The sequence below is a fragment of the Lolium perenne genome, chromosome 6 (genome assembly GCF_019359855.2).
Source record: "Lolium perenne isolate Kyuss_39 chromosome 6, Kyuss_2.0, whole genome shotgun sequence".
Classification (NCBI taxonomy): Eukaryota; Viridiplantae; Streptophyta; class Magnoliopsida; order Poales; family Poaceae; genus Lolium; species Lolium perenne.
The window spans coordinates 145,939,523-145,957,079 of record NC_067249.2 but is presented as its reverse complement, the minus strand read 5'-3'; the positions used below and the strand labels follow the sequence as shown (position 1 = coordinate 145,957,079).

The 17,557-nt window shown below is 44.8% G+C and overlaps 3 protein-coding genes across 4 annotated transcripts; all 3 read left to right on the top strand.

The window, feature by feature from the left end:
* Positions 1–150: 150 nt before the first annotated feature.
* On the top strand, positions 151–3,502 carry LOC127307318 (rhodanese-like domain-containing protein 11, chloroplastic). The gene is made up of 10 exons (XM_051338051.2): positions 151–334; positions 431–550; positions 1,371–1,478; positions 1,570–1,666; positions 1,892–1,931; positions 2,003–2,077; positions 2,459–2,546; positions 2,615–2,682; positions 2,970–3,042; positions 3,160–3,502. Exons 1-10 carry the CDS (start codon positions 218–220, stop codon positions 3,241–3,243), a joined length of 870 nt encoding a protein of 289 aa, XP_051194011.1. The 5' UTR covers positions 151–217; the 3' UTR covers positions 3,244–3,502.
* A 1,737-nt stretch (positions 3,503–5,239) lies between these two features.
* Positions 5,240–8,461, top strand: LOC127307319 (serine/threonine-protein kinase AFC2). Of its 2 annotated transcripts, XM_051338053.2 has the most exons (12): positions 5,240–5,443; positions 5,918–6,101; positions 6,228–6,254; positions 6,389–6,542; positions 6,659–6,707; positions 6,806–6,920; positions 7,093–7,184; positions 7,284–7,440; positions 7,530–7,594; positions 7,672–7,769; positions 7,864–7,966; positions 8,053–8,461. In XM_051338053.2, exons 1-12 carry the CDS (start codon positions 5,348–5,350, stop codon positions 8,200–8,202), a joined length of 1,290 nt encoding a protein of 429 aa, XP_051194013.1. In that variant the 5' UTR covers positions 5,240–5,347; the 3' UTR covers positions 8,203–8,461. The 2 variants fall into 2 exon arrangements, with proteins under 2 accessions (XP_051194013.1, XP_071678835.1); XM_071822734.1 differs by lacking the exons at positions 5,240–5,443; positions 5,918–6,101; positions 6,228–6,254; positions 6,659–6,707; positions 6,806–6,920.
* A 1,838-nt stretch (positions 8,462–10,299) lies between these two features.
* LOC127307321 (probable high-affinity nitrate transporter-activating protein 2.2) lies at positions 10,300–11,327 on the top strand. The gene is made up of 2 exons (XM_051338059.2): positions 10,300–10,546; positions 10,674–11,327. Exons 1-2 carry the CDS (start codon positions 10,408–10,410, stop codon positions 11,123–11,125), a joined length of 591 nt encoding a protein of 196 aa, XP_051194019.1. The 5' UTR covers positions 10,300–10,407; the 3' UTR covers positions 11,126–11,327.
* The last annotated feature ends 6,230 nt before the right edge of the window (positions 11,328–17,557 follow it).

Genomic DNA, 17,557 nt, shown 5'->3' with positions numbered 1-17,557 from the left:
GTTGAGTGCGGCTCTCAAGCTTGTTTCAGACTTGAGTGGATGCGTCTGTTTCAGGCCTGAGCATCATCAGTCCAGTTCCCTAGTCCCCACAATGTCTGCAGTTGCCCACTCCCTTAGCCAATTGCAGAGCCGAGTTGGAGATGCGGATAAAGGTACGGCTAAAAAAAGCCTAAAACCTCCTGCCTGCGAGTCTGTCTGAAAGGAGGAGAGCAAGAAAATGGCAGCGCCACCTCTGAGCCTCGCACGCCGCGTCGCCGGCGCATCCTTCCCGGCCGCCGCGGCGCATTCCTCCTCCCGTTCCAGTCACTTGCGTCCTCGCCTGCTCCCTTCGAAGGTGTGTGATTTTTTTCCCGCTTGGCTCACTCCTCTCCCCAATTCCCTGTGCTGCTCATTGCACTGAACTGCTGGTGGTTGTGTTGTGCGCCTGCAGAGATGGAGCAGGGTGGTGAGGATGGGGGCGGCAGTGGGAGGCGGGCAGGGGGGCGCGGAGGAGGAGGAGACGAGGCAGGCCAAGGAGATGGCCGCCGCGAGGAGGCGGTGGGAGACGCTGGTGAGCTCTCTTCACCTCTCTTACTCCCTCTCTCGTGGCTTTCTAGCCAAACAATCTCTAAATTTACAGTTACTAGAGGCATGCTCCTACAGCTATGGGGATGAGCACCACCAATACCTTGTAACGCCTGAATGGAGAATCCTTCCAATCGTCACGCTCTTCAAATCGTGAGTAGTATTATGAAGAAAAAGAAGTTCAGCTAAACGTTGATTGCCGTGTGTATGTGTAAACTGAACTTCAGCAGTCAAAGCAAAAGGAACCAAGTCATCAGAGCATTCACAAGTGATTGCATACTTTGACTTCATTGTAAACAGGATGCGCTTGATCCGAGCCATAGCGGAAGTAAATGGAGCAACTTGATTAATAGTACACATGTTTTCTGCTTAATTCAGTAGTAAGATTTTACTTGACCACTGACCAGTATGCTCACACAAACTTGTGAGATAATCCAGAAATAGACCTTCAAAAATACTAGTAATCTAGAAATACAAATGAAAAGTTCCTAGCTAATTCAACTCAAATCTTTGACATACTTGCATTACTTTCTTAATAGTAAAGATCTTTGACTGTGGTGGCATTTGTTCCGTAAATAGGAGTAAGTGTGACATTACATGTTTCGCCTTAATAGTAAAGATAAGTGTGACATCAAGGGGAAGTGTGACATGACATGTTTCACCTTAATAGTAAAGATCTCCGAACTGCGATGATGTTTTTAGCTCAAGCTTTGTTGTTTGAATTCCACATCCATAATCTGTGTGATGAATTTCTGAATGCTCGACTGCTGTTATTTTTGTATGGCTCTGGAATTCTTTGCCTGAAGATCAGGGAGCAGAAAATCAAGACCCTTACACCCAGGGAAGCTGGCTACACGTTCAAACTGACGGACAAGGTCCTTCTGGATGTTAGGCCCTCAAATGAGCGCCAAAAGGTTCGTCTTTCTTCAATAAAAGCTATCCCTAGTGTTAGGTAACTGTGGATGGTCATGCTCATATCTTTTCTGCTCTTTGATCAAATCGCAGGCCTGGGTGAAAGGCTCTACCTGGATTCCTGTATTCGATGTGGATACGTCGTCTGATGTGAATGGCCTAAGCAAGAAAGCATTCAGCTTTGTTATGGGTATGCCAAACAAACTTCAGTTTACCATCTGCAGCCAAATTCCGTTGTGGCACTGACTGTTGGTCGGGCTGCCCTGTAGATGTTTTTGGGCTGTGTAGTTCCTTCATCATTTAAGTTTGCATATGAGATCACAACATGGAATTTATTTTATGTGTAGATTACCATCGTTTTTAACCGAGACTTCTAGTGTGAATTAACTCTCATGATCTCATCCATCTTGCACAGGTGGCTGGTGGAGTGGCAGCTCAACAATGTCATTCAATAAGTATGCAACTTAAGTTAAACTTGTGATTTGTATTTCGGAAGCATTTGCTGAATTTTAGATCAAATTTCCAGGAATTTTGTACAACAGGTCCAGGAGAAGTTCCCAAAAGATACAGATATTATCCTAGTGTGCCAGAAAGGACTGAGGTAATTACTTGTTAGCTCCATTACTGAGTTACTGATGCTTGACTGTAATGCATGACACACTTCTAGCACACATGTAAATGTTTTCTCACCTGGCTTGTCTTTGGAGAACAGTTGTCTACCATTTATACCAAGCTTAAACTTAGCTTGTTGTCTTCATATCATGCTGCTTATATTCACAAGATGCTATTTGAGCATCCTAAATCTCCTGTCATTGCACTGGAAAGCCGGTGCTTTCAGTTCCAATAATTTATTTTAGTGGTGCTACTGCTACATATTCTAGCGTTCATCATGGAATTTGTGCGATCAAGATCCGGCGTAGAATTAGTGAGAGATTCTTCTATGTTTTTGACTGACTGTTATGATTTCTCCAAAACTTGTCAGATCAATTGCTGCTTCCGAGCAACTTTACAATGCTGGTTTTGAAAATTTATTCTGGGTTCAAGGAGGGCTAGAAGCTGCTGAAGAGGAGGTAGGATACAACTCATCGGATCGCTGTATCTGCTGTTTCGGAGTTATATTAAGTTCATTTTTTTTTAGGATTTCGAGCGGGAAGGTTCCCAGCCTTTCAAGCTTGCTGGTATTGGTGGCATTTCTGAATTTTTTGGGTAAGTTCCAGGACCTCAACTATTTCACCTATGATAGTGTAGTGTCAGTGTGACTGTTATTTCTCTGACCAAAATGGTACCGAGGTATCAGCTTGCCGCTAACCTAAATCTTCAGCTATCAGATTACATTACACATTGATATAAGCATGGTATTGGGTTTCATAATTCTGAGATGAATGCAAATATTTTTCAGCATTCCACATAAACATTTAGCATTTCCCTCCAATAGTTAAACGGCATCCACCAGGGAACTGGTCCGAAATCTTACTTTGACAACATCATTTCAGCTGGACGGATCAGCAACGTGCACAGGCTGCAAAGGAAGGATGGAGCTATCGGCTGCTCTTCACGGGCCGATTGGTAATTCAATCTGAAAAATACACACACACACACACACACACACACACACACACACACATTGATATCGTTTTCTGCCAAAGATAGGTTTTAAATAGATTCTTCTTGTTGGAACTACAGGTTGGAGCAATCGTGCTAGCAGATGCTTTATTCGTCGGTGCACAAAGTATTGGCCCTCTGCTTCAGCAATTGCAGTCTCGTTAACGGATCGGTTTTTTCGCCAGAGGAAAATGTTGTGGTGTTCAAGCTAACATGGGTGGCTTGTCTTGAGAGACACCAAGCAACTGGAAAAAGGACACAATGGCAGCTGTTCCAGGCCTGTAATCACAGAGACTGAGTGTTTTTTCATGCTTATAGATGTATCTAGTCATGAATGTAGAGCCTTATTTGGTATCTAGGAGTTACACAAATTCTGGCCACACAGGTTACTCCGAGGAGTATGAAATTTGGTGGAGTTTGCGAAGCTCAAAATCTCATATGAAATCTTGAGCATCAAATAGGTCATGAAATTCAATAACGTTTGTGAGGTGCAACAATGTGGCAAACTGGCAATACATCCAAGTCGGGCAGGTGGTTTGCAAGGTGTGGCTCTCGAATTGGCCGATTGTCATGTTGTGTCGTTGGACGTCTGACTGGTAATCTAATTCGGCGACTTGCTACACTTTTTGAAGTTGAACTAGAAAACTTATGCATCTCGGGGTGATTGTAGGGCCGCGGAGGCTCACGAGGCATGGGTTCAAGCATGCCCCAAAATGTGTGCTCCGCGATGACCAATCAAAGGCAACCATGGACAATCTCCTCACCTGCAGCCCCTGCTTGCACATCTTGTGACATGAGGTGCTATCGTGGATTCGATCGACAACTTTGTGGATGACAAGAGGTCATCCACTACGCCTATGTCGCAATGAGGAACAACACCCCTTCGATTCGATGATCATGGTGGTGATTTAGTGGCTGTGGAGCAACATAACACATCCACATTCGAAGACGCATAGCCCAACATTTCTAGCCCGCTCTACATGATTAGGGTTGATGCCTCGATGTTGGCGAAAATGAAGTCACGGGTTTTTGCGGTGTTTTTTTTTGTAGTAATGCCTAACACTTAGTGGTCTAGTGTTGTAATTACATGTGTGGACTCTATACGGTTTGTACATAATTTTCTTTTCTATCAATGCGGCAAGATACATATGATTTTTTTAAAGTTTTATTTAACATGTTTGTATTCTTAATTTGCATAGCGCATATTTTGAGATTTTACTTGTAGATTAAATGGGTTGTTTGGTTAGTAACCACATTTTGTTATGTTGTCCCACCTGAAATTAGGCATGTTTGTTCTCAAGTTATGCATGTGTCTTTTTTTTTGTGACAACCGGTGCCATGCAAAAAAAAAGGTGTGCAAAAGTCTCTAAACCAAGCCAAAATCGTTTTAAAAAAAAAACAGCCAAAGTGGGGCTAGCAATTAGTTAGGAACCTAAAGCTTAGGCAAATTTGACAATGATTGTGTAACACACTAAGAGCAGCTCTAGCAGCTACCGTAAATAGGCCGAAAACTTAAAAACTCCGGCGACATATGGGTTAGTGTTGGAGAATCTGATACTACTATCTCCCTGGAGGGCATCAGTTGCCGAATATTCGTTTCTGATAACTCAACTAGGGTTAAGAGACCAAAACCACAGTCCCGCTTCGCAATTCCACGCAATGGCGTCCTGCTCGCCAGTAACTGGGTGGTGGGACATAACAAACCATGACCCACATGTCATTGTGACGTGTGGAGCGTTTTCCAAAACCGGTTCACTCAAATGCTCGCGAGCGTGCAAGCCCGTGGTTTTGGCCCTGGACCAGACAAACACCTAACTGACATGTGGGTCCACCTAAAGCTGGTCCCACAAGTCATTGGGTCTAGCTGGATAAGCTGGTAAGGAAACTGCGTGCAGGAATCCGTTCGGCAAAAGCACAGCGCAAAACGGAGGGACGAGCGGTCCACGATCCGAGCGAGGGACAAACGCGTCTCCGACAGCCACCGGAACTCCTACCGACGCCTCCTCTACCCCGTCGCTGACGCGCGGGCCCGCACGGCTCCGAAGCCCAGCCGGGCCCGGACTTGTCAGTGGCACGGGCTGGAGCGGGTTGCAGTAACGCACCGCCTCCGTCACCGCAACCACCTAATCTCGTTCGCCCATAAACTGCGGGAGGCTAGGGTTACGGCCGCACGGAATCGCTCGCTCGTTCCTCTCTCTGCGCACCCAGAAGAGACCAAACCAATCGCCCCCGCCGCAGCCCCTGCCTTCGTTTCGAGGCCGATCTAGCGATGGAGTGCCTCGCCGAGATGCCGCACGCGCCGCTCGACCGCCGCCCGCGCAAGCGCCAGCGCCTTGGCTGGGACGTCGGCCCCGAGATTGCCCAGGTATTACCGCCGATCCGGACGCGATTTGACCTATAATTTGCAGATCTGTACGGTAGAGGCCAGTTCTCGTCGATTGGTGGTACATCTGTTAGTCGATTTCAATCGTTTCGATATGCGACTTATCGTAGATCTCAGGCGGTAGATGCTTGTTCTGATAGATTCGCGTCGCCTGCCGTGCCTTTCAGAATTAGGTCGTGAATGATTGGGCGAATTTATCGTTGATTTTGCACGTATAATATTAGTATTTCTGCAAGGCACATATTAATTAATTAATTCGGTGTATGTTACCTAGTTAATTGAGAACCACGAACCCTTTTGGCTAGCTCTAGCAGGGCCTGTCACATCATGCGTGAAGGCTTAGTTGAGGGTCTTGTTGTTTCAACTTGTTCAACGCCAATTCGGATGCTGTTATTAGGTTCTGCAGAACGTAACTCATCCTGTGATACTTATGTTTGTGCTTTCCTGTTGGTGCAGATAAAATTTTGTGGGCAAGAGGTTTCGAACGTGCTCACAGCTGTGACGTTGGGGCTCTCATCGGGCGGCATCGTTTCCTCCCAGGAGGCGCAAGAGCTCCTTCGTCTTGCGACTCCTCCTCTCAGAGAAGATGACAAGGATGGACACTACGTTTTTGCTGTGGGAGACAACCTCACGCCTCGCTGTAATTACCTTATCAGAATTTAATTGTTTTTTTTTTCTTATTGTGATTGAGTCTTCTATCAATCAACTTCTATAACTCTCAACATTTCTCCAAACGTTTTCTTATGGATTATTTTCATGCCTGCAGACAGGATTAATGCGAAGATGGGTGAAGGTCAGTCTGGGCAGAAGCCTGTTTTGGTTCTGCTGATATAGCGGAACTCTCAAAGGCGTTTCCTGCATGCTGTTTTGGTTGATGACGTCAACAGAGTGTGCTCATAATCGGATGTGTTTCTGCCAATACAACAGGTACCTTTGGTCAGGTGTTGGAATGTTGGGATAGGGAACGCAAGGAAATGGTGGCAATTAAGATCATCAGAGGCATTAAGAAGTACAGGGATGCTGCAATGATTGAAATTGGCATGCTCGAGCAGATATGCAAATATGAAAAAAGCAGATCCAGGTGAGTCCTCAGTTTCACTTCTACAATTCCTATGATGTATATATACTATATGTTCTCTCTGTGCCCTTTTTGTTTTCACAAGGTTGCTTGTATATATAAGCTGGTCTATTTTGCAGTTGTGTTCAAATTCGGAACTGGTTTGACTATCGTAACCATATCTGTATTGTAAGTACATCATTAGATTATATGGCAGTTATGATCTAACCACAAGAGATAACCCTGTTGAGCTTAAACGTTGGTGAATTTGAATGAATGGTGAGCAGGTCTGTGAGAAGCTTGGACCAAGCTTATATGATTTTCTCCGGAAAAACAATTACCGAGCATTCCCAATTGCTGTAGTTCGGGAGGTTGCCAAACAACTGTTGGAATGTCTAGCATGTGTGTGCACACTTCAACTACACCCTTATACCTGCACTAGTAGATCATTTGATAATCCTAGGGTGTCATCCTTTGATGACCGTTATCATTTGAGTACTTAATGATATTTTAGGAATATCTAACACGATTTTTGCTCTTCACATATTTATCTTCTCTGCAATGTGTGTTGCAGTTATGCATGAATTGCGCCTCATTCACACTGATTTAAAGCCTGAGAACATTCTTCTTGTTTCCGCGGAGTACACTAAAGTACCTGATTACAAAGTATATGTTGTTCATTGACTAATTTGATCTTGCTGTTTTATATTTTACTATCTTTTTTTATTCGGCCACATGTGCTAATTCTTTGATATGAACTGATAGGTTTCATCCCGTTCCCCGAAGGAGGGATCCTATTACAAACGTGTGCCCAAGTCCAGTGAGATAAAGGTGATTGATTTTGGCAGCACGACATATGACCAGCAGGACCAGACCTACGTTGTTTCTACTAGGCATTATCGGGCCCCTGAAGTTATCTTGGGTATTTTTCTTGTCCAATGCAAAACCTACGCCTTCAGCTAGATATTTGGTGTTTGTTCTTATATTTGCCCTGGGCAATGTTCTGTTCAGGACTTGGATGGAGTTACCCATGTGATATCTGGAGTGTTGGCTGTATTCTGGTAGAACTGTGCACGGTATGTTATTGGGGCTTGTTTTCATTTTCCACCAATCAATCACAACAACGGCCTTTTGAGTTACCGAGGTACTGCAGGGAGAGGCATTGTTTCAAACTCATGAGAATTTGGAGCATCTGGCTATGATGGAGAGGGTGCTTAGTCCACTGCCATACCACATGCTTAAGAGGGCAGAGTATGTTGCTGTCCTTGATCCATTTCAGTGTAATAAGCAGTCAGGCTTGTGAAGATTACCTGGTGATATGTGCTTATTTGTTCCTTATGTGTAGTCGACATGCTGAGAAATACGTCAGAAAGGGCCGTTTAAACTGGCCTGAAGGATGTGCTTCACGGGAGAGCATGAAAGCTGTCATGAAGCTGCCCCGGCTTCAGGTACTTCCCATACCCCGTTGCTGTCATGAATAGACCGTAAGTATTTGTGGCTCACAGTTGTGATCATTGATCTTGTTTGCAAGCAGAATTTGGTGATGCAAAATGTAGACCATTCGGCTGGCGACTTGATTGATCTTTTGCAAGGGCTGCTTAAGCATGATCCAGCAAGCCGCCTAACAGCCCAAGAGGCGCTTAAGCATCCATTCTTGATGGAGAAGAGTGAGCGAAGAAGATGAGGTGACTCTAGTAGAAATGCTGACAGCTGCTTTGTCCCTAACTGTCCGTTCGTATAAAGCTTTTGCGATGTCCCAAATGTGACTTCAACATGTGGCTCTGCGCAAGCATCTGTATGTATAAATCGACAATTTGTTGAGGTGTATGTAGTGTAGTCAAAAGATGAAGTTCTTTCAATCTTCTGAAACATGTATGTTGTCTGTTCTTGTACCCAGTTGAAGTGTTAATGGAAAATTGCAGTGAGATGTGACTTGTGACGTATTTTGGTTCTAGTGGCCGTTATCAGCTTCATCCGAATGGAAAGTGGAGACTGGAGAATGAGATAAAACACATCAGACATTTTAATTGTAATACTGTTAAAGATAGAAATAAACTGATAGGAGAAGGAAGCCATTTCCATATGAAAGTATATGTACTGAATCCTCTAAAGGGAAACCATGCTGTTTTGGAAAACACAAATTTCAAGAGAAGTTCAACAGCAATGTAAAGTATGGAAAGTCAGATCATTCCAATCACTATTTCCGTAAAATGAGTACTAGACAATTTCTGATATGTGCAGTTGTCTATTCATCTACACTTCTGTATCCTATCACTCTCATGCCATCGTAATACATGCCTGTCGATAAATCAAATGCTTATGTTATGTCTTCACTGATGGAGCCAAGTCAAACAAATATTTGCAAATTAACTTCTGGTTGTATCCTCGTAACCCTTGGCTATAGCTAAGAGTCACGTGACACATGTTTTCTCTTTTTTTTTTGTGTGACAAAGGCTTCACAATGTCAATGCCGACAAGAGATGTGGCTTGGAATCAACTCATGAACCAACAAACCCCAAGCCATCTGAAATGGCCTGAAAGATTTCTTACAAACAACTCAACATAGAGAAACAGATGCAATATTACCGAGGCTTTGTTTGCAGACCATGGCCTAGATAAGAGCTCTCTAGCAGATCCCCTAAACTTGTTGAAACTGTAAAATAGCCACTTGTTTTTTTGTTTTCGGCGGAAAATCGTCACTCAAATTTAACGGACCGGTAAAATTCAACTCCGGGCCACTACATTTGCGGGCTGGCCAAACTATACTCCGCAAAAAACTAGTGCATTGGAAGTTCTAGCCGAGCATACGAGAACCAGGACAAGTTATCAAGGTCTTCCCCATCTCGTCTTGCGGTTGGCACCGCGACTCGGGGCAGTAGGCTTCGAAACCACGCCTCTTGTGATCTTGAGAGCGGTGATATGATTTTTGGGGAGCGCTCTGCGTGATTACTGTCTTCATCATAGGATGAGACGAGTTCTTCCCTGATGACGATTTCTTCTCTGACATCAGTAGCCTCTACGACGACATGGGCGACAACACCGGCAGCGCAAACAAGTTTTCTTCCGCGGCACCGTATTGCCTGCTTCTACCGGGGTTCATAGAACCAAGGTGGTACTACACTTTCGTCTTAAATGGAACTTTCTCTAACATCATTCCTGGGTGTGACCTACCAAATAGAGCCCCTCTTCCGGCCCACGAAATAAATAAAGCAAGCTGTTGGTGGCTAAAGAGTGGCTTTTCTCAACACGAGGGTAAGGGTCCTATTTCTTCTAGTTGCGATCATGATGCAATTTCTAGTTCTAGTATCTTGTCTAGAATTCATAATATCACACTATACGTTAGACCGCATATGTCTAGTTTGTTTCCTTTACCTCTAGTCATATTTTATCTACAGTTTTTCTTTGTTAATTTATTCGAAAACTTGTTTATATTTCCAGCATCCCCGTTGGGACTTCGCATTCAGCTGGCTGCTCTAGGCCGACGATGTCAATCGCTCCATCCATTCTTTGGAGAATGTTTCACCAGACAACGTTCGGCTCGGTTGAACCACCGTTGTTTGCACTGCTGTAGTTAGCTGTTTAATCTGCAGTCGCCGCTTCTCATTCCCCAGGACCTTTGGAACCCCTCTAGAGCAGACTACAGCTCCGGTCGGAGAGGGCCAAAATAAAAATCAGGCGAGATTTGACTTTCAGATGGGCGCCTCCTCGACCACACGAAAGCAAGCTACTCGCCACGGTCAACGCCCCCTAACGTGCCTACATATACATGCTAGTCCTCCATCATTCCCATCAATATTACAGCAGCCTCCTTCCTTTCAGCAGCAGCGAGCAGAATTATTTCTTCCAGTAACAGAAGCTTGAAGAAGATCAGCAAGCAGTGAAGTGATCGATGGCTCGGCAAGGGATGGCCATGGCGTTGCTGGTGGTGGTCCTCGCCGCAGGGTGTTGGGAGTCAGCGAGCGCCGCGGCGATGCTCTCGCAGCTGAAACCAACCCTCGCGGTCACCGCCTCCCCCACTCACAACCAAGGTACGCACGCCGCCGTTTATGCTGCCTGACTTGAGCGGCATGTTCCTTCGTTTGCTGCACGTCACGGATTGGCATATATATGGCCATCTTCCGAGATTGTGAAAAGCTTTAATTGTTCTGTGGCCAGTTCTTCACGGCGGCGAGGACGTGATCACCGTGACATGGTCCCTCAACGCGACGGCCGGCACGGACGCGGAATACAAGAAGGTGAAGGTGAGCCTGTGCTACGCGCCGGTGAGCCAGAAGGGGCGGGAGTGGCGCAAGACCCATGACGACCTCAAGAAGGACAAGACCTGCCAGTTCAAGGTCACCGAGCAGGCCTACGCCGCCACCGGCACGGTCGAGTACCGCGTCGCCCTCGACATCCCCACCGCCACCTACTTCGTGCGCGCCTATGCTCTCGACGCCTCCGGCGCAAAGGTCGCCTACGGCCAGACCTTGCCTGGCGCCACCTTCGACGTCATCAGCATCACCGGCGTTACCACCTCCATCAAGGTCGCCGCCGGCGTCTTCTCCACCTTCTCCATCGCCTCGCTTGCCTTCTTCTTCTTCATCGAGAAACGCAAGAAGAACAACTAAGATTGGAACCGTGCCAAGGTGTTCATCCGTGGGCAACATCTTCATGTCCTTTGCAACGTACAAGCAACAGTAATGTACATGTAAGAGAGTGTGTTGGTATTTTTATTTTGAGGATTCCTGTAAGTGTTAGTGTTGTACCACCGACAGATTTATCGAATTATAGAAACAGCAGTGTAGTCAGCTGAAACCTGGAAAACAGTTATGATGCGTTGCAGTGAATTGAGTCTGAAATTGAATTGAACTGGAAAGTTCAAATTCAAGACGGAAAGGAATTAACTGCCAATTCAAATAATATTATTTGAGTGTGCTTGAAATTTCCGGTTAGCATTAAAGGGCGTACCCCAATCTTATTTCTGTTTAGATGTACAAACCATGAAATTTGATGTTCTGTTGAGTTTCGGCAATATAAACTTGCGTACATGTAAAAAAGCATGTATATAACTATATATTAGAATGTATATATATTATTTTTACACACATAAAAACATTAAATAATGGGAATAAGGAGGAAACTATACCATGCATGACAGAAAGCCGTTTTCAAGTACCGGCAGTAATTACAACATAGATAATAATTGTGTCTCTAACAGATAGCGCAGACACATCACAAAGTGGACATTCCATAAACAAGAAAGTAGATAATACTTTTTTTAACAACAACAACACATTATAACAACCATCAAGACAATGTCAAGAGGCATGGCTTGTTCAATTCCTCGGGGAGATCCATCAAAGCTTCAAACAAGCACTCATTAATGATCACCTTCCTATAAGATCTAAACAAACCATAAATCTCCAAACCTATATTCCTTAGTGCATCAAGAATTCAGTTGGAGGAGTCAGCTTTGGCATAGGAAGTGGCTCTAATGTTTTCAAAGCTTCATCTAAAGACGTTCCTATTTCTTCCATCATGCACAAGATAGCTTCCCCAAAAGGTTGCCTTTTCTGAGGCACCTCTGGAAATTCTTCAGGAACTGGTGTAATCATCAGGAGGGTTGACAACAGGAAGCTTGATGAACTCACCACTTAGAGATATGATGGCTGATAACACATTAAAGAAGTTCCTACTGATGGTCTCTAAAGACCACCGGTAAGTGACACCCAACATTCTCATTTTAATATCATGTCCAAGAACTTGTTCGAACATAGCAACACTCTCTCACAAGCGTGCTATCTTTGAGACCACACTTCTCACTAACATAACACAAATATCATGGAAGTTTCTTTTACTTAAGCATAGCTTATCATAGCAAGTGTCTTGGACCCATCATAAGCTTTTTTCAATATGTACTTCCTATATGCAACCTTTTCCTCATCATCATTGAAGCATCCTAGGTCCCTAGGTGTCGTTCGCCTAGTTAGATAGGCTAGAGCAAGACATGCCATCTCAAAATACTTTTTGTCAACAATATACTTTTCTTCTTTTTCTTCTTTTGTTCTCTCTGGTAATGTAAGCAACCAATGCTTGTTGAGGCATGATGAAGCTACAATTCGATAAGTATTTGACTGTCAAACCCACGAGGATCTGAAGGTAAACTATCTATTCTCTAAAGTCCTATAACCTACTTATATGGCCTTCTATGCAAAGGTAGAAACTGTAGAGAGAGAGAGAGAGAGTGTGTGTGGTTGTTTTTGGTAATAACTAGAAAACAATAAAGTTTTTGGAAGCAAATACTATAGGTAAACTAGTGCAAGTTGATAGCTTGAAATTTTGCACTATTTTACTGAGGTATTTAAGTATACCCTTACTCATATTGTCACTCATTTCATGCTCCAGCTAGATACACCTATGCCTATGTTACGTACTTACAAGTTCTTGTTCACTTTCATACGAGCTTTGCAAATTTAGTAGTTTTAGTAGGATTTTATTATGTTTCCCTTGTATTTTACATGCATTTAGGTGTTATGGATAATCATGGAGAAAGAGAGGCAAAAGGACCAAGAGGGTACAATATGGGAGAATTACAAGCACCAGACTTGGCCATATGAGGTGTGAGAAAAGTGATATTTTCCCAAAATCTTACATGTAAGATCTAAGGCCATTTTATTGTAGCCCTCTTCTATACGAGTTCAACAAGCTAAAGAACGCCCAAATCGGAGTTAGTATGAAGAAATGATGTCTAATATATGGAAGTCCAGGGAGAATAGCGACCATCGGTACGGGCAGAGCCCGCCCGTACCGTCCGCCCGTACTAGGCTCCAACGGCTCGATTTCTTCAAACGGAACAACATTTGTGAAGGCCCGATGGGCATATTCGTCCCCGAGCTCTGGCGGTTCGTGAAACCGACCTCCAGCGCCTATATAAGGAGGGGAGGAGTCAAGGGAGATCATCATTCATCCACGCCATAGGGGCGGAGCCCTGCCGATCCGCCGCCGCCGCCTCTCCACAGCCGCCACGCCATCACCATATCCACCAACACATAAGAGGAGGAGGAGACTAGGATCTTGAAGGGCAACACATCATCATCATCATCATCATCATCATCATCATCATCATCATCATCATCATCATCATCACCACCACCACCGACTCCCTTCGTCTACTTGGTTGTAATCCAAACCTTAGTGTGGTTCTTCACTTGTATTCGATTGTACTACATATTCGATTGTACTACATATTCCATCCATATTATTGCTATGATGTTGATTCCCTTCATGTATGAGTAGTTCCTTTGTTTTGGGGAGATATGGAGAAACCCTACTAACATTATGATGTGAAATACATATGAATTATAACTTTGATTTATTAACTATGTGTTAGTTCTATCTCTTATATGTTATGTGAAGTGCACCACGTAGCATTTGCCTCCGGGACAAAAGAGGGAACTACCCTTGGAAGTATGGTAGAGTGTATGGCGATAAGTGACATTACCGTACGAAACTCTATTGTATGTGTAAGGGTATTTTACCGTTATCCATTATTTTGGTAACTATGACACTGTGCTAGAGTATTTGGTCTAATACATGTCTACAAGATGATTCCCAGGTATTAGCCAAAGAGGTCTAATGGTGTATCAATGGAACAAGAAGGCAATAGGAGACCCCCCACTTCGATGAAAAATCAACAAGGGAGTTTCAGCACTTGGTCGGTCAGTGGCCCGGTCAAACCGGCCCAGGCACCAGCCAGCCCGGCGCCGACCGGCCCCAGGACTGGTGCCAACCGGGTGATGTCTAGTAAGCTCGGAGAGCTCGTCCGGTCAGGGTCCGGTCGCCGACCTGGTTTGGACCGGCCGATCCGGTCCCAGGCCCGGTCGGACCGGGTGGAGCCGGGCGCCCCGACGCTCAACCGGCCACTGCCCTGATGATGTTCTGCGGGACAACTCCTAGCTCCGGTCAACACCAAGCCCCAGCTCCGGGTTGGACCGGCCGGTCCGGTCCCAGGCCTGGTCTCACCGGACCCTGCACCGGACTGCCCGGTCCCTGGCCTGGTTGACCGGGCTGCTCGAGAAAACTGCTGATGTCGCAAGTCATCAACGGCCATATTTCAAGTGACACTATATATACCACTTCTCCTACCTCTGAAGGGGTAGGTACTACACTACAAGCTGTTCTTGAGCTCTCTCTCTCATACTCCATTGTTAGAAACACCAAAAGCCTCAGATCTCCCTCCTCCTCCACCCAAACTCAAATTCCTCCGGGGAAACGATAGAGGAGGACCCGATCTACTGTTCTACCAAGCCAAATCTCATTCCCCTTGTATTCATCAAGAAGCTTGCTCTCTAGGGTTCCTTGGAAACCCTAGGTGGGCAAGAGTGGTCCGGAAGCATCTGGGCTGTGGATTTGCTCCTGACAAGATTGTGAAGGTTTGGAGGCTACCTCAAAGTCTACCACAAGTGAGTGAGCTATTCCTTCGTGGGATAGGCTCCGGAGAATAGGGTGAGCCTTCGTGGAGTGGGGAATCCTTCGTGGGACCTCCACCCCTCCAAACGTGATGTACCTTCTTGCAAAGGAAGGGAACACGGGAATAAACCCTCGTCTCCGCGTGCTATCGGTTATCTCTTACCGAACTCCTTACTTGTGATATAACTGCCCGTGTGAGCCTTCGTGCTCGAGTTACTTGTATCCTCATATAGGTTATCTCACCTAGTTTGCATTAGGCTCACCTTTATATTCCGCAAAGCCTAATGTTGCAAAGAAAGAATTAAAATCTGTAGAAACCTATTCACCCCCCCTCTAGGTTTACCATCTCTGAACTTTCAATTGGTATCAGAGCCTGGACTCTTATTAAGGGCTTCACAGCCTTAAGAGTGAGATGGATAAACTATTCGAGGGTCTGTATGAAGACTCTAACCTTTCGGTTAGAGAAATGAAATCCAGATTCTTGGCATATGATGCCGAGAAAAAGAAAAGGGAGGATGAAGTACAAAGCCAAATGGCACAAATGACTGCCATGCTTAAGAAACTGACTAGTGGAACTCCTAGTGGGGTTTCGGCCTCTCGGGAAAGTTTCCATGAAGTCAACCATGACTATCCCAAAAACACTTCACCCATGCCTCATATAAACCATAGTGGGAATGTTCCCCATTTTGATGGAACTCACTTTCCTTTTTGGAAATCTTCTATGGAATCTCATATTCGCAGCTGCAGTGTGGAGTTATGGGAGATCATTGTTGATGGATACCGGAAGCCACAAGACCCCGCTCGGTTGACCTCCACCGAATTCTACAACCGTCAACTCAATGCCTCCGCACGTGACAAGATTAGGAGTGGCATCAACCGCAAGCTCCTTGATCAAGTCAATGACATTGACTCCGCTAAAGAGTTGTGGGATCGGATTGTAGTACTCCAAGAGGGAACCGATCTAATCCAATCAGCTCTTTATGAGTCCACAAAGCAAGAGGCTACTATGTTCATGATTAGAGAAGGAGAATCCGTGGCCGATGCCTATGGAAGGCTTGGGCCTCTTAGAGTGAAGGTCAAGGGACTTGGATGTGAGAAATACAACGATGGCTTTGAGATGAATGAAGCATTCATAAAGTCCAAGGTCATTGCCATGATTGCAGTCAAGCAAAAAGACACCAACCTTGCACTCAACTTGCAAATCATTACCAAGAGTGCTGATCTGAACGCCGATGATCTAGTCTCCTATGTGGCAGCCAATGAGAACATGGCCAAGACAGGAGAAAGGCTCAAGGCAATGAACCATGTTGATGAAGCCTCTCACACAACCTTGCCCTCAAGGCTAGAGCTGAGCATGAAAGAGAAGAAGACTATGAAATTGAAGAAGATGAAGAGATGACTTCAACTAGTGACATCGCTACAGACTTTGCCTTCTTTGCCAAGAAGTACAAGGCAAAGTTTTCAATGCTCCTCAATGAGAAGAAGAAGAAGAGAACCTGCTACAACTGTGATGAAGATGGTCACTTTGCAAATGAGTGCCCTTATGAGAAAAGGGTAGACAAGCCAAAGTTTGTCAAAAGGGTCAAGCCAAGGTTGAAGCCAAACCCAATAAACGATCGATACAAAAAGAACAAGGGAAGAGCCTTTGTTGGGGCCGAGTACACTTCCGATGAAGAAGAGGAAGATGAGGAAAAGGAGGCCGGAGTGGCCGGTTTGGCTTTCTCCAAGCCCGGGTCACTCTTCACATATGGCTACTCCAAGGACTACTCCACGGAGAATGATGTCGGTTCCTCCTTCATGGCAAGAACGACTCAAGATGATGACTCCAATGATTCTCCCTCCTCTACGATCGTTGGCTCTTGTCTAATGGCAAGAGAAACCAAGGTAATGGAATCTCCACCTTCTCTATCTAGTGTTCTTGATGATGAACCTGAAAATCAAGAAGAATTAGCTGTGCTTAAGAAACTTTACAAAGTTAGATGCACCCTTCGCGGTGAAGCTCTTGTTAAGTTTGATTTCTTGATGGACCCCCTCAAAGAAAAGGACGAATCCATTGAGGAATTAGAATATCATTCGAATGATAAGGAACAGAGATTCAATCTCCTAAGACAAAAGCTAAAAACCGAAAGGTGCATATCTCAAGGCCTTAAGCAACAAATTGAAACTTGTGAACTAGATAAAGTTAAGGACCTTGAAACTATTGAAAGGGCTCAATTATTGACCCAAGAGCTCAATGCCCCAAAGGAGGAGCTTGAAGTTGCTCATGCTTCTCTCACTAGGGATCTTGACCACCTTAAAAGAGCTAACAAGCTTGTTAAGGATGAGCTCAAGAAACTTGGAGAGAACCATGATCTACTCCAAGAAACTTACAAGAAGGCTCTTGGATCAATGAATGATCCCATTGTTGATAAAAATGTTGCTAGTTCCTCCACCTCCTTTACTAGTGAGCATGCTAAGCTTGTTGCGGAACATGTTCGTTTACAAGAGGAACTATCATTGCATGTTGAGACCAATACATATCTTGAATCTTTGGTGACCAAATATGGTCTCAACTATCATCCTAATGAATCGGCTTGTGAGCAAGCAACTAT

Excerpts from the sequence above, each read along its gene's own strand:
- LOC127307318 (XM_051338051.2), top strand. The coding sequence starts at position 218 with ATGGCAGCGCCACCTCTGAGCCTCGCACGCCGCGTCGCCGGCGCATCC. Across the intron at positions 551-1,370 it reads GGAGGCGGTGGGAGACGCTG|ATCAGGGAGCAGAAAATCAA; the intron begins GTGAGCTCTCTT and ends CTTTGCCTGAAG. Across the intron at positions 2,683-2,969 it reads GGCATTTCTGAATTTTTTGG|CTGGACGGATCAGCAACGTG; the intron begins GTAAGTTCCAGG and ends ACATCATTTCAG.
- LOC127307319 (XM_051338053.2), top strand. The coding sequence starts at position 5,348 with ATGGAGTGCCTCGCCGAGATGCCGCACGCGCCGCTCGACCGCCGCCCG. Across the intron at positions 5,444-5,917 it reads TCGGCCCCGAGATTGCCCAG|ATAAAATTTTGTGGGCAAGA; the intron begins GTATTACCGCCG and ends CTGTTGGTGCAG. Across the intron at positions 7,441-7,529 it reads GGCCCCTGAAGTTATCTTGG|GACTTGGATGGAGTTACCCA; the intron begins GTATTTTTCTTG and ends TGTTCTGTTCAG.
- LOC127307321 (XM_051338059.2), top strand. The coding sequence starts at position 10,408 with ATGGCTCGGCAAGGGATGGCCATGGCGTTGCTGGTGGTGGTCCTCGCC. Across the intron at positions 10,547-10,673 it reads CTCCCCCACTCACAACCAAG|TTCTTCACGGCGGCGAGGAC; the intron begins GTACGCACGCCG and ends TTCTGTGGCCAG.